The 27,124-nt window shown below is 47.0% G+C and overlaps 1 protein-coding gene across 2 annotated transcripts; it reads left to right on the top strand.

The window, feature by feature from the left end:
* Window positions 1-1,467: 1,467 nt before the first annotated feature.
* On the top strand, window positions 1,468-23,084 carry pdgfab (platelet-derived growth factor alpha polypeptide b). 2 transcript variants are annotated; one of them, XR_003928663.1, is made up of 7 exons: window positions 1,468-2,130; window positions 3,566-3,662; window positions 8,764-8,901; window positions 10,203-10,393; window positions 20,319-20,445; window positions 21,160-21,284; window positions 22,027-23,084. XR_003928663.1 is itself a non-coding variant. In XM_030058912.1 (6 exons), exons 1-6 carry the CDS (start codon window positions 2,068-2,070, stop codon window positions 22,038-22,040), a joined length of 630 nt encoding a protein of 209 aa, XP_029914772.1. In that variant the 5' UTR covers window positions 1,468-2,067; the 3' UTR covers window positions 22,041-23,084. The 2 variants fall into 2 exon arrangements, 1 of the variants encoding a protein (XP_029914772.1); XM_030058912.1 differs by lacking the exon at window positions 21,160-21,284.
* The last annotated feature ends 4,040 nt before the right edge of the window (window positions 23,085-27,124 follow it).

Here is a 27,124-nt window from a genome sequence, read left to right as displayed (position 1 = left end):
ATTCTCCTACCAGCTGCTGCGGTGTGTGTTCGCCATGCGGAGTATTTTCAGATCCCAACGCCCTCAGGCCAGCCTGGTGTTATGCGATCCAGCTGAATGGACAAGGTGGAGGGCAGACCACCTGGTTAGCTGACCTATGGCTCCCTGCTGATTGTCACCTCTGGCTGATAATATCTGCCCACTGTCTCTCTCTCACTCTCTCTCTCTTTCTCTCTCTCTGCTCCCTCCTGTAGGCACTTCTCATTTACCAGGCCTGCAGGCGCTTCTCCCGGACCTCCCAGCCCCACAGCTTCCTCACAGCAAGTTGTGACCAGTCTCTAGTTAACCTGCTGGAGAAGACCCCCCCCCACACACACACACTCCTCTGTTAACCAGTTACTTCCTCTGTCCCCAAGTCATAGTCAAAGACACAGACTCAGTTTAACACTGAGGCATTATCCAGTCACTGTATTGTCATTGATTGTGTGCTCTGAAATTATTTATCACATTTACCAGTTTATTCTATATTTTTTATTTAGTTGGAGTTAGTTAATCACCATCATCATCATGCTCAGAATCATCAGTTTTGTCTGCTGTGCAAACTTATTAATCAACTTTCCTTATATGATAAAATCCATGAGTAGGTCTATCTTGGCTCTTTTTCCCTTAATAGACATTGAATTCTATAAATCAGACCCTCTGTCCCATTTGCTAATTCACTCCCCAAACTCATAAGCACAAGGACACAGGTGATAAAACTGAGGCATCATCGAGTCACTCTTCACTCATTGTTTGTGTGCACTTCTGGTACTTTATTCACGGCATTTATCAGTTTTTCCACCTATTTTTGAATCAGACACTTGTTATCACCAACATCATCACCATTATGATCAACGCCATCATCACCTTCATCATCATCACCTTCATCATCATCATTATAATCATCATCATCATCACCAATATGAATATTGCCTGATTTGTCCAAAGTTTCTAATTAATTTGAGATACCTTGCTCATGATAATAATCGACAGGTGTTTTGACTTTCTCCTTTAATAAAGACTGACTTCTATAAATATTTTCCTCTGCCCCAGCTGGTAATTAATTCCCCTTATTCATAAGCATAAGGTGGGCCAGCTGGTGTTAAATGGATAACACGGAGGCATTGTCGTCTCCTGCTCTTCCTCATCATAATCGATAGTTGCCTTGGCTGGCTCTCCTCCATCACTGAGGACTGAATTCTGTGAATGGGGTTCTCTGCTGAAGGGCGCGCACGCACGCACGCACACACACACACACACACACACACACGGCTGTGGGGGGAAGGGGACATGCTCTTAAGCCATGCAGCCAGCCAACCAGCTCCCCTTGCTGAGTAGATGCGCGATCACCGAAACGCGAGGGGAGGCGCAACGGGCACGTAGCTCCTGGCTCTATATCCAGCGGCTCAGAGGCGCTCCTGACTCCATTCTCTTCAGAGTCCAACATAACCAAGGACCTGTGCACACTGCTGCAAGACGAGCTCTGGATAGCACAACACGGACAACTTTCCCCCGTCTTCTTTCTTTAATTCCCTTTTGATTTTCTCGAAGGACCTGCACCTTGGGATTATATGCTTTTAGACCTATTAAATACTGTATGAGTTTTATTATGGCAAAGCAGAAGTGCGATTTTTGTCTATACTGAATAGAGCGTCTGAAAGAGGGGCAGCTGCGCTTCTTGTCTGAGACTTCAGTAAATTGAGCTGAAGTTGTATGTTGTTTTTATAAGGTGAAGGACAAGTGCAATGCGAGTAAGAGTTGTCTCTTGGGATTGTCCCGCTCGGGTGTGAGGAGTCATGTCGAGCTGCCAGAGTGCCTGGGGAAGAGGACGCAGTCTAATGTGAATAACAAGAGTCAACTTCCAGCCTGTTCAGCTTTTCTGAGTTACAAGCAAGTGCACGGAGTTTGCCTGAGCCCGCTGAGCAGCTCTCACACTGGTTTCTCTCCCCGAGGGGATGGTTGAGGATCCTCGGGGGCCAGGAGCGACTCTGCGGCTCCTACAGAATAGCACCTTTTTCTTGTTTGGGGGGAAATCTAAATTAAAGGGAGATGAGATCCGCACTTTTTTACTTCCTCCTGTGGACGCCGTACCTGCTGCTCGTCACTGCTGAGGTAAAGTTACAAGGACTGCTCTCAGCCATAGTGATGGTCTTGAATGAGGTATGGGGGCCGGATAGGCTCTGGCCCCTTGTCACTCAGTGGTGCGGGGTCTTCTTTTAATGTGGGAGTGTGGGTGTTTAGGTATCAGGGGTCTTGCAAGGGTCCCACAGAGCGCGCATTTCTCCAGCAACTAGACATGGACTTGATGCCCTGAAAAAACTACCTGTTGTGGAGCAAATAGCCTAAAGGTTTGATTGGAGCCTCTGTGTAACACTGCTAGAATACAGTTTGGAGATATCCAGAGTAAATATCAGTGCGTGCGTGTGTGTGTGTGTGTGTGTGTGTATATATATATATATATATATATATATATATATATATATATATATATATATATATATATATATATATATATATATGATAGATAGGTAGATAAGTGGTTATTTTGAGAACATTATCAATATATGAACGCAGTGCTTGTCAGCTACAGTTACCATGAGGGTCGGTGACTGCGCGCTTTTGAAAGCCAACATCGCGACTGCACTTGGACACATCTTCCAGTTATTTTTGGATTTTGTGCCAAATCTGTTTGCAGCCTGAGCCAACTGGGCAAACGTTTTGGTTGGGCTAAGCGCTTTCATGGGAACCGCTCAGGGCGATATAAATAGGCACTGTTCCTGTAAGGGTGCACGGTTTGCTCAACTTGAGATACTCGCAGGACCGCAACAAGTGCAAAGTGTGGCCAACGGCTGTTATCAAGGGCAGAGGCTGCCCCTACACATGCCGTTGATTGGCAACAACAGGACACCAAATTCCATGTAAAAAAAAAAAAAAAACGAGCAAGCTATGTTCACTCGCTTATCACCAGCAGACATTTCTGGTAAATCAAAACTTAAGACCATTTACGGGCCAGTAGGATCTGCTCTTCTATTCGGCATGCATCCAATACTCCAGGTGCACTTACTGAAATACATTTTCAATTTTTATATTAAACACACAACTGTTCAAACAGTATTTTTTTCCACCAAAATTCATTGCGGTGCCTGGAATACAGGCTACTTGATATTTTATTTAAATTAAGTGCTGCATGTGAAGTCGCCTACGTCTTATATATCAGAAAACCATATTTGTGAAATCTTACCTCATGTTATACCAGGGGGAGGCTTTTTACTTTAGGCAATATAAAATTTAAGCATATTTGAATGGAGCATGCCTTAACATTTTCTCCATCGCAGACAGGAGGGAATGTGTGGGTTACAGGGCAGGTATGCTTGCTCGCTGTAGTTGGCACGTTGTTGCAACATTTTACAGCACTGATCTTCGAGGTGGTTGTTTAAACCTAACGCACTTGTTTACACAAACAGAGAATGTCACGGCCACTTTGAGACTGACTCGATATATTTCTAACCCTCGTCTCTTGTTTGATTTCTTTGCCCACCCCCAAAAGGAAGTGGAGATTCCCCAGGAGCTGATAGAGAGACTGTCCCGCAGTGAAATCCACAGCATCAGCGACCTCCAGCGGCTACTGGAGATAGACTCCGTAGGTAAATTCTGCCTCTTGATATTTCTTTGTGCACAGACCTTTGCTCAGTTACATTTTAATAACGGTGCCTACCAGATGCTGCTGATATGTGTGTTTACGATTATCGACTGAATCATAACACAGAGAAGAAGAATGCATACACAGAGCATGCATTATGTAACTTATGGGGCTCTTTGCCTGCAGACCAATGTAAGTTGGTAGGCAACTAATAGTCATGTTTGCCCTATCACTCCTTGAAGAATTCTTTTTGGTGCTGCAGTTTCAATTCAATGGTCCCTTTAGACAGCATTTCCCCCCATATGTTGTTATGAATTGAAAAAAAAGACCTGGGGGTATCAGTTGGTTTTGACAAGGTGTACTTTTGCCTCAGTGAATTCACAATCAACCTTATGTTTTGTAATTATAAGAGCAAACAAATGAATTAATAAATGCATAATGGCAGAAATTAATTCAAAAGCCATATCTAGAGCAATAATAACAGGGGATCTTTCACGACCCGTCTAAGCAATGTGCCTGTGTTAGATAAATAGCTGAGGCATGTCTAATAATTTTATCACAGTGACCAGTAATAATGTTATGTCAGTCAGTGATCCACTTGTCCCTAAAAACTAAGCTGACATAAGCTAGTGTTAATGTTTGGGTGGCAACTGATTAGATAAGATGCAGTGACTTTGAGAGAGATTTTTTTTAGATTCTGCTTATTAGATTCAGCAGAGAATTGGTGTAGTTTTGGCTCAAAGGAAACAAGTGGCCAACGCTGTAGTTTTATACAGGAAATTGCTGCAGAGCCTGTGCACAGGAGAAGAGGTGGACTGATACTGTAGTAGTAGCACAGCTCAGTCGTGCATGATAAAGCAGCACCCGTGACAGGCAGGTCTACTGTACGCATGTGACAAAGATGGACTTTCACTGCCATTCATTTGTGCAGATTCTTTCAGCTGCTGTGGCCACAACAAGCTGGTTTTATGGCAAAGAGACCGCCACATATGTTGGCCTGTAAACCGAGAAGGCGGCTCGCAGGTCAGGCAGGCTTCTCCTGCTACAGTCGTGGTGCTTGGCGGTGCTCGCGCTCTTGTCGTGGGGGACCAGACTGTCTCAGTCTTAAAAGAAGATTACGTTACAGGGGTGCGCTGGCACAAGCTGTTTGCCTTCACATGAGCCTCTATTTACACAGGCTCTGGCCATATATCAAATATGGGGCTCTCCCCTATAGATTTGTTGATGGAAATGGGTAATTACTAAATTTGTTTTAACAGTGCCAATGATGTAGGCTACTTTACTGGTCGTAGCTTATTAGTTACCAAATCTCAGCTGAGCAACATAAGAACCAGAAATTTGGTCACATCTGAGGTATTTTTCTATCTGCTGGCTGCAAATCAAACCATATAATCATAAACCATATAAATAGTCCCTTTATCGTGTGTCTTGTTATGACATTAGTGTGTTACCAGTTTGGTTTCCATACCTCATTCACAATCAAATCAGCCTCCATCCTACACCAGTGATCAACCTGCATTATGCTGGGCCCAGAATAGGAATGTAGAGTGCCTCTTGCATGAGAAGAGGTGTTTATAATTGAATTAAAATGTCTTTCTTCAAACACAGGAATGCTTTTCAGGGTAACAGTAGTTGAGTGATTATTATTACAAGGGCACAAATGTGTCTGAGGACCAGGCGTCCCCGCCAGCCCGTTAAAAGGCTTTTGACGCCAGCCAGGGGGTATTTTCAGAGCTTTTGTTGTAGATAGCCAGAACAGTAAAGTTGCTAGAATGGGCTGGACTGTACTTGGCATGTGTCAATCAGGGAGGGAGCTAGCAGGACCTGAAGTGAAGTGTTTGTTTATGTCACACTCCAATTAAGGACTGTAGAATGGCCAATCAGGAAATCCCCATTGACATTGTTTTTAGTATTTTATTATGTTGAAATCACTGCCCAGTGTGTTTAAAGGGAGGTCATTATTGTCCTGTTGTTTTTTTCCATTTGGACGACACCATCTTCACAGCCTGTGGCTCCTCCTTCATAGACCGCAGTCATTATCCAAGATCTCTGTCACTGGCAGGATGGCTGTGTATGGCAGGCTGTGAGGGATGGATGTTTCAATATCACTGGGAAGGCCTGCAGGGTTTATCTAGCTGTGGTGTGTTTTATTTAGTGCTGCTGAGGCGAGAGCTGGCTTGCAGGTTAGAGGCATTTGTGGTGTGCGTGCGTGCGTGTGTGTGTGTGTGTATATATGTGGGTGTGCGCGTGTGCTTGTGAGCGCCTGCACACGTCCAGCGAGAATGGTGTCTTCAACTCTGAGTGACAGCTGAGATGACCTGCTGAAGTCTGCTGATGGCTGTCTGGCCCCTGAGGTGCTCCTCTCCTCCCCTCTGTGCCTGTCTGCCTCTCTGGGCGGCCTCTCAGCCCGCCTGCGCTTATCTCTCTCTCAGGAGGACTTTGACAGAAAAGGGAACCTGACTCTTGACATGGGGCAGAGGTGGAGGTGGGAGCAGGAGAATTCTGGAGCTTGTGTTCCTGCTACGCTTTACTCAGAAAGGGAGGCGGGTTGTTGTGCAATCTACTTGACAGCGTGTTTACCTCCAGTACAGTCGACAGAAGTTTTTATGAACCTCGAAGGCCCTCAGAGCCCGACCTGATGTGGCCCCTATCAGTCTTCAACATTTGTAATCACAGCCTGGACCTGTTGCCCATGACCTGAGCTAATACTCTGGCATGTATCATGTTGAGAGAAGGAGCAATGGAGAGAGGAAAAAAAAAGAATTATGGAGGCACTCATTATGACAGGTCAACAGCATGTTAGTTATTTGTACAGGTAGAGGGAGAGAAAGAGAGGCTGAGGAGGGTGAGGGAGGGAGGGAGGCCCTTAGCTAATGGAGGGAGTAATTTGCGAGTCATGAAAGCCTGATTCATGGCTGGAGACTGTCTCCTCTCCTCTTTTCTCTTGTCTCAGTGTGACGACGCTCCGGGCATGTCATTATTTCTTAGTCACCTGGAACCAAAAAAAAAAAAGGGGGGTGGACAAACCTCTCACTCTGCTTTTCACTGTCTCCACCTTTCCCTCCTCATCCTCTCTCTATTATTTATCTGTCTCATACCATGTTTCTCCTGCATCACTCTGTCCATCTCTTTCCCTCTTGTTCCTCTTCCTCCAACCCTGCTTTTCTGTGTATGGTCAAAAAAAAAAAAAAAAAAAAAAAAAAAAACACAACAGAAAGGTTCTTTTGTGGTGCGGAAAAAAGGACTGAAAATAGGAGCCCATAAAGGACTTCTTTATGTCCTCCCTGCTTTTCTCCCGTCAGCTCTGTCATTGCCTGTCTCCGGGTGGCCACCACTGTGACGCCCTCCCTCCCTCCCTCCCTCCTTCCTACCCCTGACAGGAAGAGATGAAGAGAGGGATATGAGGATAGTGAGAGAGAGAGAGAAAGAGAGAGAAAGAAAGGAAGAAGGAGAGACAGGGGAGGCGTTCAGCGCTCTGGGAGTTCTGTCAGTGACCCGCAGTGTTAAAAGGTTGTTAGGTGTAGAAATCAGCCAGCTGTCACAATGTGTTCTACTGACAGGACTGCAGGATTGTGTGTGTATGTGTGTGTGTGTGTGTGGCTATGTGTGTATGGGGGCGTGTGAGTTTGAGAGTCTGCATGCATGTGATGTGCGCGCATGATTCTGGAAGCATGTCCGAATGCATGTACATGTGTGTGTCGCGCATGGGAGAATGTGTGCAACATGTGTATGCATGAGCCGTGTGTCAGAGTGTGTTAGCCTGACAGGCTGAGACACTCCGACACACGACTCAAACCCCAGGCAGCTCTAGTCAGCACTTCCTCTCTGTGGACCTTTGCTTCTGGGTCATTGGCTGTTTGGCTGACTGGGTGACAGGCTGCAAGGAAATTCCCTCTCCTCGCTCGGAGGGGATGCTATTTGGGTCGGGGCTTTGCATCCGAAAGCAAATAAACAGCCAAACTTGGAGCTGGATGTTGCATAGGTGGAGGAAAGCCCTTCACATGGCTCTAGTCAGCGCACAACGGAGCTGGATGTTTGTCTGTGGCTACGCTTTGTCACATTTGGTGTACATTGGATTTTAGTTTATTATGGAGGATAATGAAAGGGGTTTGTGTAGTGTGTATGTGCGTTAAGTGCACAGGTATTGGATTGTGTTACCCAGGTGGGTGGGTATGCAGTACCAGACGAGTAGACCCACCCACTTAGCAAACACTCTCTCAGTCTCAGGCTCAGGGAAAAGAGCAGTATCCTGCGAACAAGCTTTATCGTTTTATTGCCGCTTTGGCACTCTTCTATAATCCGCCTCATATTCTGGGTGGAGACCAAAACAAGTCAGCTTTATCAGATGACCATGACTGTGAATAAGCTGAGCTAGCGACATCAGACCTGAGTTAGAGATTTAAGGAACGAGCACAGCAGCATATAACAAAACATGTACTTTCCTGAGCCACCAAATGATTGAAAAGTAAACATTTTGAAGTCAATGAGAGACGCAAAAACCACTAATTAGGTGCAGGCATAATGGCAGCTGAGCACCACCTGTCAAATGACCACTTTAGTGCTGCTTTGCATGTCTGTGAAAGCTAGTTGTTTTTGAGGGTGCTCGGTGACTCACCTGGATCCAGCTACTTCATTCTCGCTGGGAAAGTCGCGCTGAGCGGGTGCAGGGAGGCTGACGCAGAAAGCCTGAAAAGTCTGAAAACAAACAAAAACAACAACAGCAACAATATCATCTATACCATCTATACTCTGCAATGTTTACCTCTGTTTATGACATCATCAAAAGGGGCCTGTCTGCTAACACGCTGAAGGAAACCCTAAGCCCTTCAGGGAGCTGAGGCATGGGTTACATACTACACAAGAGGCCCGTTGGAAGTTACCATCTCATTATGGTCGTGTGACTAACCAGCGCATTGTTTGTTGTGGAAAGGGCATATAAAACATCAATAGGAGATCACATGCGGCCACCACAGTCATTCACCACTGCAAAAGCTCCAGCGGCTGTTTACAGACTCTTTGTTGGTTGGAGCCAGCTTCTTGTTTTTGCTGTGTACGTACGCTTTCTGTGTCACATTAGTAATATGGCCGCTTTCTGTTTTGACGAGGTACGGGAAACGATGTCATCGAGGAGCCCAAGCACCACCACAAGCACCACAACCACCATAAGAACAACTCTCGTCACCATGGTTACTACAACGACCTGAAGAGCTCGCAGCTCCACAGCCGACGCAAGAGGAGCATCGGTAAGGCTGAGCGGATGCTCACACCCAGCGCGGCATAGGGTCGCCGCGAGACTGCATCGTGAGTGCGGTCTAGCATAAAGCAAAATACATCACACCTCGGCACCACAATGCATCAACAACACTTTCCATCTCAAACATTCCTCCCTGCGTAGCGAGTTCCCAGGATATGACAGAGATTACTTTACACTCATTTGAAACACAGCTAATAGTTAGTGGCTTTTGATGCGGCTTTTTGTGGATAAAAAGAACCCTAATGAGGACATCTACCCAGCATTTATAGCAATCAAAGAATCATGAGAAACAACGGCGCGCTGACGGTTGGAGGGGAGGGGGGGGGCGGCTGCGACGGCTGACATGAGGTGCTTTGATTGGCCGAGGCCTCGGAGATCTAAGACACACGCGTCAGGAGAGAAATATATCCTTAAGCGTGGAAATTCCAGGCATTCAGGATTCAAGTTGCAGCCTGCCCGGGCCCTGAGTCAGATTGCTTCATAAAACGCCACGCGGTACGATATCTGATCGAGGCTGCATGAGAGAATAGCGTGTAGTGTGTGGTGTGTGTGTGTGTGTGTGTGTTAAGACAAGCAGCATGTTCTTTACAGCTCTCCAAGCATATCATTTTAACCAACGCGGGGTATCAAAGCCGCTCATATTTCATGAATGTGCCCTATATCATAAGTGTACGATACAGCATGGCATTTTGGCAGCTGTCCACAAAAGCCCTCACTTACTGTACTTGATGCACATATCATCTTTACGACATAATGGTAACTTACTGTACACTCTCAGTTACATCTTTATGTTTGAATGCCTGTCAGAGCTTTAAATCTGAGAAGAATGCTTACTGCCTTCCTCTTTTCACCGTGGCCGTGAGGGTCAAAGGCCATTATTAGCTTTCCTACAGGCGGACATAAAGGTTTTCTGGCTCGTCACGCTGCATTAGCCCCAGTAAAGGTTTGGAACAAAGGAGCAGTCTCTTTCTGTCTCACCGAGCTGATCCCAAAGCTCCTTAGTTGATATGAGATCAGCTTTTAGGATTGTCTGTCTTCTTAACAGCCTTAAAGGAGGCTGGGTGTGATTTTAGGCGAGATGAACAGCTCCCAAATCGAGTGAGTCATCAAATAATGAGGAGTGAAGGAATGCACGCTGCAGCTGGGAGCGAATCGGCAGGATTACAACAATACATCAGCACGCGCTTGCAATCGGAAAACGAGGCGCTGAACATTCAGTCGGAACAAATACATTAACGTGATTGCTCCTCCTCTATTTTTTTTTCCTCTCCTTTCTCTCCGTCTCTCCAGTGGAGGAGGCGGTCCCGGCGGTGTGTAAGACGCGGACGGTGATCTATGAGATCCCCAGGAGCCAGGTGGATCCCACAGCTGCCAACTTCCTGATATGGCCGCCCTGCGTGGAAGTGAAGCGCTGCACAGGCTGCTGCAACACCAGCAACATGCGCTGTCATCCGTCACGAAAGCACCACCGCACAGTTAAGGTAAAAAAAAAAAAAAAAAAAAAACAGAACACATGCACACAGATATACACACAGTTGAATGTACACACCCACACAAGCATGCATCTACAGAGTCAGGAAACACTACTGCATTGTAAAGTTGTATAATATTCACCACACTCACTCCACAAACATCTATTTTGGTGTTTTGGGAACACATGTAGGCCTTACAGGTGCAAACACACGGATCCTACTAACTCACACACCTCTCCACCCTCACGCAGGCACCCACACCCACACATACAGTTAAACACACATATTTCCGGCACATTTCCTCTCAGCAGGTAAGTAAATCACTCAGGAGCCCAGGAGACAGGTCGACTGACTCCGTGGGGAGGGCCCTTTCAGCCTGTCCTCTTCACACTTCTTTCCTCCCTCACTCCCATCTTCTTCATCTTAATTTAACCCTCCCTCCTTCTCCTCCGCCACCACCACCCCATCCTCCTCCAAGCCTTGGCTCCTGCCCAGATAACTCCCATATAACCCCTCCACTTAAAATCAGACCCCTTTTTTCCACCTCAGCTCCGGAGTTCCCTCCACTCTCTCATCAATCTATTGCATGTTTGGCCAGAGGCCAAGATGGCTGTGCCATGGCAAAGGGAAGGAGAGAGACAGAGACAGAGAGACCGAGAGGGAGAGGGAGGGTAGTTGGCACCCACAGGCAGGCCATCTGTTGAAGGGTTGACCCAAGAGGGATGCTCCAGCCAGAGAGAAAGAGACAAACAGTCTGCAGAGAAGTCCTGCGTCTTGAGAATGTCTGAGTGTCGCTGGCTGCTGCGCTGTTATTTCTCTACTCTGTGTTTGTTTGGCCTTTTGTCTTCCCTGGTAGAGACAAGGTGACAAAGAGAAAGGACGGAGGGGTGGAGGGAGGGAGGGGTGGGGGTGAAGGGAATTGCACTTGTCTCAGTGGCTCTTTGGCATCGGAAGCTAAAAAACACATCCCTCTGTTCAGGATCAGATGAGACACCGTGGCTGGTCGTTTTTCTGCTGTATTTACACTACGGCCTGTTAGCTGGTGCACGGCTCCGCATGAAGGTATGGGAGCTATGTACCCTGCTCTGTAAGAGACTACCAGGGAATAAACAGGATAACCCGGAGTGCTGCATGTTTGAGTGTCTCTCTCTCTCTCTCTCTCTCTCTCTCTGCACTCAACTGTCTCCACTCTGTTATGATTGTGATCTTGCCTAGCGATGGGTACTGAGAGCTCGCTATCTCTTGTCATGCAATCCTCTCTCTCTGCTCTGCATCATGCCCGGCCTAGCGGAGGATACCGGGCTTTAAAGATGCCGCTTTGATAGCACAGAGTAATAAAACAAATACCAACCCCACCCGCCGCTGCCTTCTGCCCCTTGGCACACTGGCACAGGATGGGGAGATTTCAGTCAGACTCCAAAATGACCTCGCCTCTGGCCGTAGAGTAAAGGGAGTAATACTGCTTGGACAAGATGGCCATTGTAGGGCACAGGGCATTGCATCTAGGGCACAGAGTTTATGGTCAGAAATGCTGAGTCATAAGAGAGTTGGGCTCGCCGTCTGATATACAGTGCAACCCCTGTGTGTCTGTCTGTCTGCCTGCAAGCTCTTCTGTCGCTCTGTCCGATCTGCTCCTGTGTCTGACGTCCTCAATGGGAGCTCTGTCTGCGGCCAAGTGCGCTGTGAAGAGGATGGATGGAGAGAAACAGGGAGGAGGAGGAGGGTGAATGAGCGACTAAAGGGTTGATTCAGCTATTCTCGGAATGCCGTGTTCCGTGCGACTGTGTCCGTGTCCCCTTCGTGACACCGCTTAAACCCTCAGGACAAAATGAGCGCATACACGTTACGGCCATTTTTCCATGTGCTGCGGGCAGGGGAGCCGAGAGGCGCAGGGGAGCTGAGAGGCGCTGTATCCCTGGAAAGGTCATCTGTCAGGGCTCGCTCCGGTCAGGAGACATTCGCCGCATTGTGTGTGAGAAACATTGTCTCATGCCAAGTTTTTTTTTCCTGCCTGTCCTCTAAGCCGTCACGCTGAATAGGGGTTCAGTTTGTGCCTCTCTCTCCGTTTATTAGAAAGCTAAAAATGTTGCCCCCGTCTACCTCGAGCCTGACTTGTTTTCCTTGTCCCGGCCAAGGATGGGAAGAGAACACACTCGCTGTGTTTCTTTCCAGCTCATGCCTCTATGCATTTGTCCAAATGCACCTTTATTTATTTATTTATTTATTCCCCCTCTTCTCTTTCTCTCCCTCTTTCGTTCTTCTTTTCTTCATGCTATGGATGCCAAAAAAAGAGAGCGGGTCTGTGCAGGCCCCGTGCTGTACAAGCCTGGCCTGTTCAGTGGCAGGGTAATAAAAAAAGGCAACTTTAAATAGGACTAGCCTGAGGGAGGAGAAGGGGGAGATCTTAAGTCACTCTCTTTCTCTTGGATTTGACTTTAATTCTCTCTACTTCTCTTGCTCTTTGTTCCACCGCTGTGATCAGTGTCTCTCTAAAACTGTGCATCTGTGCATGTGTGTGTGTGTGTGGGGGTAGGCTGACATCTATATCGTTGTTCTTGTGTTGTGTGTATGTTTCGGTGTGAGAGAGACACTATAAACGTGAACAGCCTCTTACAGGGCTGCAGACAGACAGAGATGAGCGTGATGCCGGCCTTTTAAACACAGTTCACCAGTCAGAAACATAAAGACAGCAAGAGAGAGAGATAAAAAGGAGACGGCAAACAGAATACAGTAGCAAAGGCAGCACTTAATGAGCAAATGTGTTCATCTCCACCACCGCTCTCCACCTCCTTTTGCACTTTCAGTGACTCCATATTAACTCCCCCGAGCCCATTGTCCTGGCTCCCTTCTTTCTTTTCCAGCAGAGTGATTCCTCCCTATTTCTCACTAGGTCTCCTTTCCTTTTTGGCTTTTTTTTTTTTTTTTTTTTTTTTTTTTAAATCACGAAAGGCCTGGCTGACTGGATGGCAAAACGTTTCAGTCACAGGCTGTGTTACTGTGTCATAGTGTTCCTTGAGTTGTGTAATCTGTCATTATTTAAAATCCCCCCTCCGTCAGTGTGAATATATCACTTGGCATTTTGCTGGCACGAAAAACAAATCAAGGCTGTGCCCGCAATATCCGCCCATCTACTCTTTCTCCCTCTGTCTGCTCCGGTCCTTACTCTTTCACCTTTTCACTCTCACACTCTCTCCATCCTCCTCTCAATCTCTTTTTCTCCTCCTCCTCCTCATATCACTGTCTGTGTGCTGAAGGCTACAGCTGTGTCTGGTATCCCGATGGTTTTTCTCCGGGCTCCGAGGCTTGCTAGATTGTCTCACTTATAAAACAACAGGTGCCTCTGGATAGGGGGAGACTAGGGAAAACAGAATACAGCATATGTGTGTGTGTGTGTGTGTGTGTGTGTGTGTGTGTGTGTTTGTGTGTGTATGCATGTTAGAGTATGAGTGAGAAAGGGCAACAAAGTCAGTGAGCAGAATTAAGTAGGTGAAGATTGATATGTGTATGTGCAATTTGCATACTTTTACACATCTACATTCCTTTGTACTTGTGTGTGTGTGTGTGTGTGTGTGTGTGTGTGTGTGTGTGTGTGTGTGTGCAACTGCCTCCATATTTGTCCTTCCAATGGGGTAGAGTAAACAGACCCTCAGACAGGTGAAGAATGGAGCTGTCACTCATCCTCTTAGTCATTAACTCTTTAGGCTTCTGCAGGACGTTTACTCAGTGAGCTCATTGTATTCCCCTTCCTCATACAAAAGCCCACTGTTACACACAGACACACACTAATGGGAAGTGACTATTTTGGACTGCCCTCTTTAACACAGAGTGACGTCTCAAGTTAAAACGCAGATAGAATTACTTAATATCTCTGCTGCGTCATTTATTTGTCTAAAGCGCATCAATCTCTCTCTCTGGCCTGTGCAGAAATTGGCACTGACTGTAAAATTAGGGGGAGAACAGGAACGCGAAGGTACTATTCATTTTCTCTCTGTGCCGCTTTACAATTATGGCTCTTTGCCTTTGTAAGCTGGCTGAGGCGAAGCGGTGTAGCACGATTCGGCGGTGATAATGCACAGTTCGTATCACTTGGTTTGGTTTAGTAGCCGGAGACGTTTGATGGCCCTTCAAGCAGAGGTACACGTCTTTTGCAGGGGTTGTAGAGGGTCAGAAGTGCACATCTGTGTAAACGGAAGATGGAGTTTGTGTGTGTGTGTGTGTGAGAGAGAGAGAGAGTGTGTGTACAATGGCCCAGCGCAGTGCGGGGACAAGACTATTAGTGTGAAGTGGCAGCAGGCGGAGACGGGCCGCAGAGTAATGAAGTGTTGATGGCTGCTGGATCAAAGTGGAGGCTGACAGAGGCCAGGCGGATATAGCCGCAGCGCTGAGTGTGGGGGTCCACACATCTCCCTGCAGTGGCCCTTGCCCTGACCCCGACACACACACACACACACACACATGCACAGATGATGACAATTATCTCAGCGGCAGCGGGTCAGATCCAGGTGTTTGGGGAAGCAGTAGCTGAAGTTGTGCGGTGCCCTGACTTACAGGGTGTTTCATAAATAAAGGACAGTGTGAGGGCGATACAGTGTGCATGATTTATGGGCGTCTGAGGGGTCCCGTGGATTACATGGAGGAGGTGGAGGGCTGGGGAGTTGGGGGGGCGGGGGGTGGGGGGCAGATGGAAGTAAAGGGGCCTCCCTGTTTGAAGTTCCTTGCAGCTGTGAATTATTTTCCCTTTGATTCACTCAGTGCTCCTCTGCTAGATGAAGAGCGAGGGGTTAGGGAGTTTGTGTGTGTATGTGTGTGCATGTACATGTGTGTGTGAGCGTGTGTGTGTGTGTGTGTGTGTAAAACCGGGGGTTGCAGCAAGGGTCAGAGACCATGGGAGCGCTCCGACCAAGCCAGAAGCTGGAGAGTTTGGCTACCGCTGCACCGGCTGGAATGCATCAGGAGAAGTAGCAGCCGTATTTTAATCATATTGTACTTCATCGCTATATTTTTCTGCACTCCTCCTCTCCTGTCCTCCCTTTACTCTCTTCCCCCCCCCGACTTCATCCTCCTCCTCCTCCATGTCTTTCCATCTCTGTTCTCTCCTCCGCTCTGCGTCTCTCAGTCTTGGGAGTTTTGGAAGTAAAATAGTTGCTTTAGTATCTCGTCTTTCGCTGCATCTCATTTTTCTTTCTTTATTTTTGATTCATCCTCCTCTTCCACCATAGAGGAGTGACCGTTCCACTGCACTCCCCTGACTTTTGTACTCCTTTACCCCTCTAGCACTCTTTACCATTCATTTTAACAGCTTTCCTCTCTCCCTCTTTCCCTTGCTTTTTCCTCTCCTCTACCTTATTTACTTTCCCCTCTTTATTGCTCCGTAATGTTTTTTTTTTTTTTTTTCATGTGCGGTGCTTGGATCCTCCCTGCCTCTCTCTGGGTTGCTTCATTCGTAGAGTTTCTCTCACACGAGGAGGAGTGTCCCTCCCAGAGCTTTATCAAGCGCGCCTTTCAGATAGAGACAGCTGAAATAATGAAATCCTTCTCTCAGGAGGTGATTCACAGAGTGTGTGTGTGTGTGTGTGTGTGTGTGTGTGTGTGTGTGTGTGTGCATGTAGTCTGTTATTCTGTGAAGATATGGGAAGGAGGGAACGAATGGTTGAAAAGATGACATGTTATTAGATTCTTTGATATTTGATATTGGCTGATGGCTCCTCTGGTTTCCGAGCTGTGGTCAGGAGCAGAGACGCGCTCACATCTGGTGACACGTCGCTGTGGGAGAGAGAGAGAGAGAGAGAGAGAGAGACAGAGAGCGGTGTGTGTGTGTTGTGAAGTGCCTGTTTGGCATCGGAGGCTTGCGTGCCACATGACAAATAGTCCTCTTGCTTCCCTCTCTTCTCCCCGCTGTGCCTGCTGATAAGAGCCCCCCGCCCACCCGTCACACGAGGGCCATGGGGTTGTGTGAGCTGTTGTCGCTGATGTTCAAAGCCTGCTTTTTCTCTCTGCCCTCTGCGGTTTGCTCTCTCCCTCTTGCTTTCCATCTGTCTCTCTCTCTCTGCCGATCATCATCATGCCTTTCTTCTGTGTCTCATTTCTTCTTTTTCTCAGCTAGAACTTTTTTCAGCTGAGCGGAGCAACGTGTGTCTCCTTTACCTCATTTCCCTCATGAAAGATGTATTGCCACCCTCGCCCTCCTCTCTCCCTCTGCTCTCTATGACACCCCCACCCCATCACACACACTCACACACACACACACACACACACACACACATTGTTATTTATTTTGCTTCATTTCACTGCTGTTCCCTTAGTGCACATCCACATCCCCGTCGTGTTTTCCTTGGAAGACCGGGCCCAAACTTTCCCCCTCCATCATGTTCTCTCATCAGTGCTGCTCGCTCGGGGAATTCCCAATTAACCCGAGCGAGACAATTGACTTCACACAGAGGGCCGCCGAGACCCCGACGAGGGCCAGGGACACATTTTTTTTTGGAGGTGGGTGGGGGGCTCGCGCTTCCCAGAACCCCTTGGATTGGATCTCATTCCACAGCCGCTCAAGGGACTCTTTCTCAGGGCCAGGCTTCCTAGGGAGTTCAGATCTGTCGTGATTTATATGTAGTGAATGTGGGGCCCCTTGTTGTCGCACGGGGGTCTCGCTACGATGCATGTTTATGTGAGGAGTCAGCGACTTGATGCAGGAGAGGAAGCTGGTGCTCCTCGGGAGGAGAAGGAAGTGGTTTAAAATGGAGGAAGACTGAATTAAATACTGAATGTAAATAACTGCTTGGAGGTTGTCGAGGTAACACGTCAGCTCCAAGGCAAAGTGAGTTCACTTCAGTTTTAATTGTATAGCGTCAAATTGTAACAAAATGTATCTCAAGGTGCTTTACGGAGATTTTGGCTCATCCTGTGAACTAAAATCTCCCCCATGAGTGTGCACGCTGTGACAATGTGGAGGAAAAAATTGGGAGAGTCCCCTTTCCCATGCAGCATCAGTGTTTTCTCATGACGCTACTCGGTGAGTAAGACAAGGAAGAGGAGTGGAGGGGGGACTCGAGGGTGACAATGGATGCGGAGGAAGGAAGGAAAAGAAAGAGAGAGAGACAGATTGAAAATGAAAGTCGAAACAGAGAGTGTTGAGAGAACAAACTGCATGCAGAAACAAGCACCCATGCAAACACGAAAGAGTGTGTGTGTGTGTGTGTGTGTGTGTGTTTCCTGTGGGGCATGTTTTTAACCCTGCTGTGTAAGGGGCAAGGTGACAAGCCTACCACTGGGCCTCTCATCAAGGGGTCCCATTGCTTTATCCCTCTGTCAATAGCTGTTTGTCTGACCAACAGTGAGTGTGTGTGTTTGTGTGTGTGTGTGTGTGCATTAGTCATTAGGATCGGCCTCAGTAGTAGGTGTCAGGCATGGCTGATTCTCCTGGCTTCCCATTGGCTGTATCTGAACCCCCCCAGCGCAGACATTCCCGTAACCAACGGCAGCGGAGCCGTCCACAAAGACAGCTGCGTCTCTCATTCTCGCTCTCGCTCTCCCTCCACCCCTTCCCCCTCGCCTCCCGTACTGCGAATCTGATTCAGTGGGAGAATTCGATTAAATATTACTCGTTATTTTAACCGTGGGCGATGACATCATGAAGACTGTCTGCGCTTTTGGCCGATAACGTTACACTTGAGATAAGATCTCTATCTGCTGTTGTCAGTGTCAGTGATGAGTTCCCTTACCCAGAGCCTGAAAGTAATGGGTAACACATGAATGTCATTTAATGCTAGTCATGATCACGGTCAGTGCCCCCCTCCTCCACCGCCACCGCCATCCTCCTTCCCCGTCTTCCTTCCACACACAGACACATCCTCCCATTCCCTAATGAGAGGGATGATCCTAGGAATGTACACAAGTCATCCCCCCCCCACCCACCCACCCACCCAGTTCCCTGCTCAGGCCCTTTCACCCTCTCTCACTGTGTCAGGGCCCGATAACGGCAAACACACCGCCGCTAACCCAGACACCATTGTCCTCTGTTTGCTCACTGCATACCTCCGCTGCCTTGCTTTACCCTATTTTCTTCACTCCCTCTCTTTTTGTTCTCTTTCCCTGGAATGAAACAGAATGAAAACTGTTGCAAAGGCGCGGCTGGTGAAACCACTTGGAGCACCAACCGGGCCGATGTCTGTCTGGGCACAGAGCACCAAAGCTGTCAGGGGCTTCCAGGGCACTTTATGTTTTTCATGCATGGCAAAAACGAAGAGGCTTTCTGATTCTAGCTTACCAATCATTTCATCCTTTAAGTGTAGTAAACTGAGACATTGTGTTGATAACATAGGAACGGTGAGCCTCATGTATTTGACTCCTTTTTTAAAATATTATTTACCATACATATTTACTGTCAAGCTAGGTGGGGATACATGTCACAAAGCCACAAGGGCTTGCCTCGGGTATGGTGTGGTGTTTTTTTTTTTTTTACTGTTTTTCTAACCCTTGTAAACAATTGTAATTATGCTAGCAATTTTAGTATATTCTTTTTTTCATCTGAGCTTAAAACTGTGCCACACTATCTCATCAAATAAAGACTTTCATGCTAAATCCAAAAATACAAAGCAAAGCAGTCAGCCTCAGCTTTACATCTATTTCTGTATCCCAATCTGTTTTCCCATTCTTTTGGTAAGGCCATGGTACCAGAGGCTCCAAATGACTTGATTGGTCTGTTGTTACAGCGACTTGCAGTGTGTGAACGTCAGTGTTACACTGTGTTTTATCAGTCAGGATTGGTATGTTGGTTCATCTGCGTGACTAATTCGCCAACCAGAGCCGGACTTGGCTGCAGGCCACCACAGGATAGAGGAAGAAAGCCTCTCATCTGCCCTGGCCCTGTGTAAACCATGTTGTTCATAACACCAGAAAGCACTGGGAGATTGCCGGCCAATATCCTCTCTCGTGCAATGACCAGGAAGATAGGTGAAGCAAGGGATATTGTTTCCATGGGGCCCCTGGGCCCGCAGTGGTTGATGGGGAGGTTACCTGCCCTTGGCACTCAGATCAGAGAGAGAAAAACATGCAGCCACCTCCCCTGTGTTACACAACAAGATCATCATAACCTCTGCACAACCTTCTCTATTCAGCTTTCATCTAAGCTTTAACCAACACAACCTATTCATATCCCTCAGAGCGTTGGCCCCTCTCATTATTAGCTGCTAGGTGGGAAGAGGAGGTCAGCCCAGAGACAGGGTGCTAGCGGGGCTCAACGACAGGAAATCATGACTTGACTTTGCGTTCCCTAGATTGTCAGTGTCGGCCCGGTGTTTTGAAAGCAAACATTCAAGTGTCACTGCTCAGATTAAGCCTTGTAAATTTAAAGTTTTACGCACTCTACTTAAGGAAAGTCAAGCAACACTTTCCCTAAGCTATGAAGAAATATTAATGTGGCTTATAACAGGCCTGCATGTCAGGGCATGTGGGTGTGTGTGTGTGTGTGTGTGTGTGTGTGTGTGTGTGTGTCTGGATGTGGATGCTCCAGGCCCAGAGAGACAGAGGGGGGATCTCCCAGCCTCTCTTCTCCTGCCAGGGTAAACCTTCCCTGGGCCTTAGGGTGTACACTACTCCCCCACCTACCCTCCAGCCCTCCTCCCCTATTGTTTGAGCTTGCTTGGGCAGGGTCATACACTCCATCCAATATTTACACACCTGATCAACAGCCCATAGAGCACACAGTGAGCAGAACCTGATGCATCAGCCCTGGTGGAATGCTGCCGTCACACCTCAAACACAGCAAGGCAAAGCGATGGCCGTCACCGCCGGTGTTTTTATGAATGTACGCAAGTGTCATCAGTCACAGCTCTCCGCCTGTTGATGTACGCAAGCATGAGGGGTGGGCGTTCATTGACGAAAGACAGAGAGGAGTAATGATGGCTCTGTAGCTAACCTTCTCCTTCCCTTTTCTCAGGTGGCCAAGGTGGAGTACGTGAGGAGGAAACCCAAGCTGAAAGAGGTCTTTGTGCGGTTAGAAGACCACCTGGAGTGTGTGTGCACATCGCAGCACCACGTGGTGGAGCACTCAGACGCAGACACGGGTAAATATGGACCCCCGCGCTTTATCGCACATCAGCAAAACATCATCCCAAATATTGTCCTGTTGCAGGAGTGTCACTCTGATGCTGTTTAACGGCTACGTCCCGCCCTCATTCCCATGTTCCCATGCTTTGTCTTGCTCTGTTGCTTTCCTCACATCTGTGTGGTGGTCTTTCTTTCTCTCTCTCTGTCTGTCTGGCTCTTTGCCTTTGCACTGAATGACCCTTTGCTATATGACTGTTCCCAAACAGACAGACACACCTGTGAGCTGGCCCACTATTGCAAAACTGTAAAGCTTGAGTGTGTATGCGTGTGTTTGAGCATTCTTAGATGAGGATGTGTGTGTGTTTGTGTGTGTTTGTGTGTGTGAGTGTGTGTGTGTGTGTGAGTGTGTGTGTGTGTGTGTGTGTGTGTGTGTGTGTGTGTGTGTGTGTGTGTGTGTGTGTGTGTGTGTGCCAAGGGAGGGTGTCCAAAGGCTGCTTGGCTTGACAGCAGGTAAATCCGCCAGTGCCTTGATCTGAAGCCTTTCTCTTCCTGGGAGCAGATAACGCCTGCGATGTGTGCTGATAAGGCATCTGAAGTATTTATAGTGTGTCATATCATTGTGCTCTCTGCTTCTTTCCTGGGGCTGTTATACCTCTCTCTGTGTCATAAACCCTGCTTCTTGCTGCTAACCCTCCGTCCTATCCCACCCTTCCCCAACTTTGTGTTTTCAGGCCACCGTAGGGCTAAAGGTAAAAAAAGGAAACCTAAAAAGCTAAGGCCCAACAAGGATTTATTGGCGACATAATAAACTTGCACTCATTACCCAAAGTCCACTGGAGAGCTGTGAAGGGAACAGGTAGGACTTTAGCACCACGGCGACCCCACCCTGCCTAATCACCCTCTGGCACAGCATTGGTCCAATCAGGGCACAGAGAGGGCCTGCCAATCACTGTCACCAAATCACACCACAACCAATCAGTGTGTGAGGAGAGGGAGGGCTGACGCGTGCCACACTCTGTGCCGCACCGCTGCATGTTGATTCTGTGGCCTGCTGAGCATGCACATTGCATTCATCCACTTTGTGTCACCGTTTTATACTCGTGTGTGTGCGTGCTTATGTGCACCGTTTGTTTGTTGTGTTGAAAGACAGCACCTCATGCGTTGTAAATGAACACACCCTCCTCTCTGTTTGTTTTCACTCTCCTTCATCTTTCATTCCGCCATCACCAACATCTCTCATATGTATGTATCTCTGTATAAATCTCCTATACATCTCATCTCATACTCATGTCTCTCTCTCTGCTGCTATAAGAGAGAAGGGTTGTTTGTAATGTCTTTTTTTTAAACCTCTCGCCCAGCTCACTGTCTTGTACTCAGGGCTGTGTCACACACATATATTTTGACCGGAGGAATGCGATTCAAATTGCCATGGGCCTTGTGTGTGTGTTGTTTCAACTCGTTTGAAATGCATGACCAAATTGATGCAATTGGGCACAAACTGCAAAGAAAAATCCTATTTGCTTTTCTTTTAATGATATAAACATGTTGTCGTTTGAAAATGTCTGTGCTAATGTTGGGTTTTTCTCTCTTTCCTGCAGTGGACGTGAGGTGAGATCAATCAGAGCAAGGGACTTCAGTGTGGGAGGGGCTAAAGAGAAGATGCCACCAATAGGAGACCTGCTCTTTCCCCTCACCCAACCCCGTGCCACCATCTTTTTAAAGACAAACTTTTCTGTAAAGACAAGAGACTGAAAAAGACAGACATGATGAATTAAGATGCCAAAGGTGCTTTTTTTTTTTTTTTTTTTTTTTTTTTTTTACCATAACCAGTGATGATGACATCCTCCAAGCTGCACCACCACAGTCAATTGAACACTGACACTGACAAGGAAGATGATGCTGTGGAGCTTGGGCAGGGCTGTACAGGATGATGAAAGGGATTCATGTCGAACACTGACGAACTTCTTGCAAACAGGACACAGAAATGGCTACTAACCATTTGGATCAAGCTTTGTTGGGGTGGCTGTTGTCCTAAAAAACAGCATTGGATGACGAAATACTGTAAACCAACAAACACAAAGACTCATGGGTCTGCCTCCCCTGCCCAGTGACTGTATGCACAGTCAATGGAAGACAGACAGAGAAAAGAAAAGAGAGAGAGAGAGAGAGAAGGCATGAAATATGAAATTGAAAAAAAAAAAAAAACACTGCATGGAGTATCAAACTGTATGTCCTTTTGGATGCTTTGTTTTGAATCAAGAGGACAGCTCCTTCTCAGAGACCTTCGGTCGTCTCTGATTGTGTCTAGCTGCCATGTGCAGCTCTGACTTGAAAAGGAAGGCATGCCGCTACTTACAAACTATTTATACGTGTGAACGCTTGGGAACTCTCTCTTCCAGCACAACAGATAGAAAGAAAAAAGAAAGACTTTGCTATGGTTTTTGGTCTGGTTCTCTGTAAGCAATCTCAATGTCATTTTTTAGTTGTTGTTATTGTCGTTGTCCATGTTTCTTATTATATTACAGTATACCTGATGATGTCAAGTCTTGTATATGGTCTGGATATGTGTGTGCAAGGAGGAGATGTGAGATGAACGAGTCAGTACCGGAAGATGCTTTATTTTGTTATGAAATATATTATGCTTACTTATATCCAAGCAGGAATTATGTTTATTTCTTTTGTTGTGGTTGAATGCCTGTATTTAATCCATGGAAAAAGCTGTAAAAAAAAAAAATAATAATAAGGGGCGCGGAGGGGGATGATGGAGTAGATGAGGGAGAAGAGGCTGCCAGTCTTAGCTAGTTTGTATCAAGGTGTGCATCAGCAGTGCTGCACTGTAAAATAGAACAGAATACAGAGCTGTTTAAGGGGGGTTGTAGGTGCTCAAACATGGCAACTTCACGATAGGTGGCCATACTGCAGCCCATTCTAGAGCCATAATAAACCCTTCCCACGCCTCTATGTAACCAGAGTGCCATTTCACACCAACACACATGCTGTACATTATAGTGTGTGCATGCAACTCACACTAAAGCGCACTAAACCCCTTTGTTAGAGCTACTTTCATGTGAAAGTAGAGGGTGTGTGCGTGCACACATCTGAAGCTACTCACCCATATCGCACTACCATTGATAAGGACGATGCTCAGTTCGCTTTACTAGCACACTTGTTGTTCCTACAGAGAGCAAAGTCCATCTTGGCTAAGTGAAAGAGTGAATGAGTGAGCAAAGCAAACCAACAAGTGCATGAATGGGCTCCTTGTTAGTGAAGCTTTACTCCTCCATTGACAGGAGAGAAAATCTCTGATCACTCCACCCTTCGAAGGAACTCACACTTACGCAGCCACATACCATGAGGGCAGATGCTGCTGACTGCTCTTTGGCAGCCGGATCACAGTACAGTGCTGCTGGCCTGAACCTGTGCCCCGATGGCACAAATAACTGCTTCCTTACAGGTTCCTGTAACACTGATGAATGTGTAATCAGGCCAACACACACAGCACGCCCATCTTCCAGCCCTTGTTTGAACCAGGAAGGTTGACTGAGATCCATTTTTCCTCTGAAGAAAGAAGCACAGTAGGGGTTATTGACAGAGTGAATCATACTGCTGTGCACGGTGAAGTGAGTTGACTGTGAAGTGATTGAGATGTGGCTGGATCGGCTGCTGCTGAGCTGTGAGCATCAGATCTTCCACACACAGTCTGCGTGTCAATCAACTGACGAGCAACTGACTGGTGCTATATTTATAAGTCTGAAGTTCCACCGCTGCTTAGCAATCCCATTCACATTTACATCAGTGAGGGTTGTCAGTAAACCAGGGACCATGCTTCGAGCTATTTGATTAATGAAAATGCCATTACACTATCACTAAGCCTTTGTTATTTTTCATTTGGGCCTCCATTGGAGAAAGACAGCAATGATCATAATTTATATATTTATGTTTTCAATAATAAATATATTTCTGCTTACCAAATTGTTCACTGAATGTTGACTCACATTTTTTGAATGGTTTCAAAAAGTATCGTGGGGATTTGGGGATAAACAGAGCCATAAAGTTATATAGTATGTCCTCATACTACGCAGCAAGATTGACTGGGAGACCAGCTGACATGTGATGTGATGTATAGGCCTCTGCTTCCCAGCTAGGCAAAAACAATTAATCAAGCAGGGCAAAGCTGCAAACACTAAAGCCATGAATGGAGCAAAAGAGCAGTCTGGAACTTAAAAGTACCGTCCTGTAACTGTAAGTTCACACGTTTGACCCCATCAATAGCGAGTGTGTTGATCAGTAGCCACATGTCTTTGACCAAGACGCTGACTCCTTAGCTCGACTCCTTACCAGTGTCAGTAACATTGCTGTTTAAATTGTAACTATTGCAGGCCCTCCGCTGTTGGTGTCCTGCTAACTTGGTGCATGTTGGGGGAATGCAAGTAGTGAGAGAATGGGGTTAATTCATAGCAATCTGCCCAAGAGATTCTGAGTTATCAAATTTAACATTTTGGCCATTTGGTCCCGTGAGAGGAAAGATGATGGTGACAACTAATTTGATAGACAGGGTTCATCATCTGGGTAGCATGAATGTAAGCTACTTTCCCAATTTCATGGCAATCCAGAAAATAGACTTTGAGATATCAAATTTTGCATTTTGGTCTAAGGGTGGTGTTGGAGGAAATGCAATGGTGACACCAACCCTAACCCTAACCCTAACCCTGGGAACACTAAACACTAAATTAACACTAAATTACTTGACAGTCTTGGTATCCCGTTACATTTAGAGATATGTTGTGTACAAGTCAAACATTTGACCTGATGATTGGGTCAAAATGTGACAGATTCACCACAATCAAGAGGAAACTTCCTCCGGGGAGTACAAAAGCACATGCCAAGCGAGGTAACCCACTTCTTATGTGATATCTTGAGTCCAAAGTGGACATTTTGGCCTGAGGGTGGCACAAGCAGAAAGGATTATGAGGTCACTTAAAGGGTTCATCCTCTGGGGAGCATGACTGTGATCGCCAAATTTAATGGAATTCCACTAAGTAGATTTCAAGATATATTCACTTGAAGCTACAGACTGATGGATGGATGTGGCCCTCCTTAAGTCCCACCCGCCAGCAGGGCTAAAATATAAATGAAATATAGCATGTTATAAGAGAACGTGCAGTATGAGAGGAGTCCATATGTGTGGGTGCTGCTGCTGAATGTTGAACAGAAGTTGGATCTTGGGATGATGATGTTTGCAGGAAATGTGGGTTTTTAGGCTTGAGGGCTGAGCAGGACCTGGGCTGTGCTCCAGGATCCACCAGCAGCAGACGGGAGGTACTGGGGGTTTTATTTCTTCTACCCGAGCTGCTCACCCTAATCCTGGGGCTAAGGGGACATGAAAGTCCCTCTGCTCACCACTTCCCCGCCATACAGCCTGCTTATAACCTCAGGAGGGAGGGAGAGAAAGAAAGGCGAAACATGAAAGAGGGAGAGGATCAGAGCGACAGCAGTTCTGTAAGCCAGTGGAAGAGGGGATGAACTGGAAAAAAGTAGAGATAAAAGGAGGAGTACAGGCTTTATTGCTTTTTATTGTTTTTATCTGAGATAGCTTCATTCATGAGGAGGAGGGCTAGAGCAAGGATGTAGCCGTGCGCTGGGTGTTCACGGTGCAAAAGCAAGAAACGAAACGTGTCATGGTGAGAAAGAGAAGGCAGAGAGATGGAATGTAAGAGAAAGGCAAGAGGAGCAATAATACCCTGAGGAGAGAGAGAGAGAGAGAGAGAGGATGGAGGGACAGGGGAGAAAAAAAAAGAGAAAGAGGAGAGGCAAGAGAGAATAAAGTGGGCTCAGGATGTAGGTAATTGGCACCATAGCTGGAGGGGGCAGACAGGGCAGCACTAAGTGGACATGCTTTCATAAACAATGCCAGAGGGGGGGAGGAGGGGCAGCCAAGGTGTGAGGGGCTGCTGAATGGCCCGTTCATGCGTGTGTGTGTGTGTGTGTGTGTGTGTGTATGTGCACACTTAAGCGATACAAAGAAGGTCTCCTGGTGTGAAACACAGACCACTGGAATTTTGCGCGCTTGTGGAAGGCAAGCTGTGATGTGACTGGCCCACAATGCATAGGGTCAGAGTTCAGGGTTCAAGGGTCACATGGGGGTGGGGGGGGGCAAAATAGTGGATGTTGAATGCAGTGTAAACCATTCATTATCCCACTTTTTTCATGTCCACTGTCTAAGCTACATTTCTTATTAATATAATTACTATCTCAAAATTATTTTCATTATTATTTTCATCAGATTTGCAGGTGAGATGCACAACGTAGAAGACTTAAAGAGCCGGTTGTGATTGACGTCAGCACTTAACTTGTATTCCCACAGAATCGGCCTTGACTATTTCCTTCCCCCCACATTACGGACCTTGTAACCTTGTTTCATTTACTTACAACCCGTTCTTTCCCTCCCCCAGTCCTCCTTTCCTCTTTCTCCTCCATGTCGCCCTGTTATGTTTCTTCTCTCCGCCCCAACCTGTGGCCTCTGGGTTTTTGAGGAAAGGCAGAGGTGGCCTTTGAAGATGGCGACAGCCAAGTTTGTTCACAGCCATGAATGCACGTCTTTGTCCCGGCTCCCTCATATCTTCATATCCCGCCTTCCCCCGTCCCCTCTCGCCCCGCTCCTCATCGTCCCGCTGTCCCGCCTCCACAGCTTTGCGC

The sequence above is a fragment of the Myripristis murdjan genome, chromosome 8 (assembly GCF_902150065.1).
Source record: "Myripristis murdjan chromosome 8, fMyrMur1.1, whole genome shotgun sequence".
Taxonomy (NCBI): Eukaryota; Metazoa; Chordata; class Actinopteri; order Holocentriformes; family Holocentridae; genus Myripristis; species Myripristis murdjan.
The sequence above is the reverse complement of the archived record's forward strand: the minus strand, read 5'-3'. Positions and strand labels throughout refer to the sequence as shown.

Coding starts and splice junctions, on each gene's coding strand:
- pdgfab (XM_030058912.1), top strand. CDS start 2,068: ATGAGATCCGCACTTTTTTACTTCCTCCTGTGGACGCCGTACCTGCTG. Junction 2,131..3,565: donor TGCTGCTCGTCACTGCTGAG/GTAAAGTTACAA, acceptor CACCCCCAAAAG/GAAGTGGAGATTCCCCAGGA. Junction 10,394..20,318: donor AGCACCACCGCACAGTTAAG/GTAAAAAAAAAA, acceptor CCCTTTTCTCAG/GTGGCCAAGGTGGAGTACGT.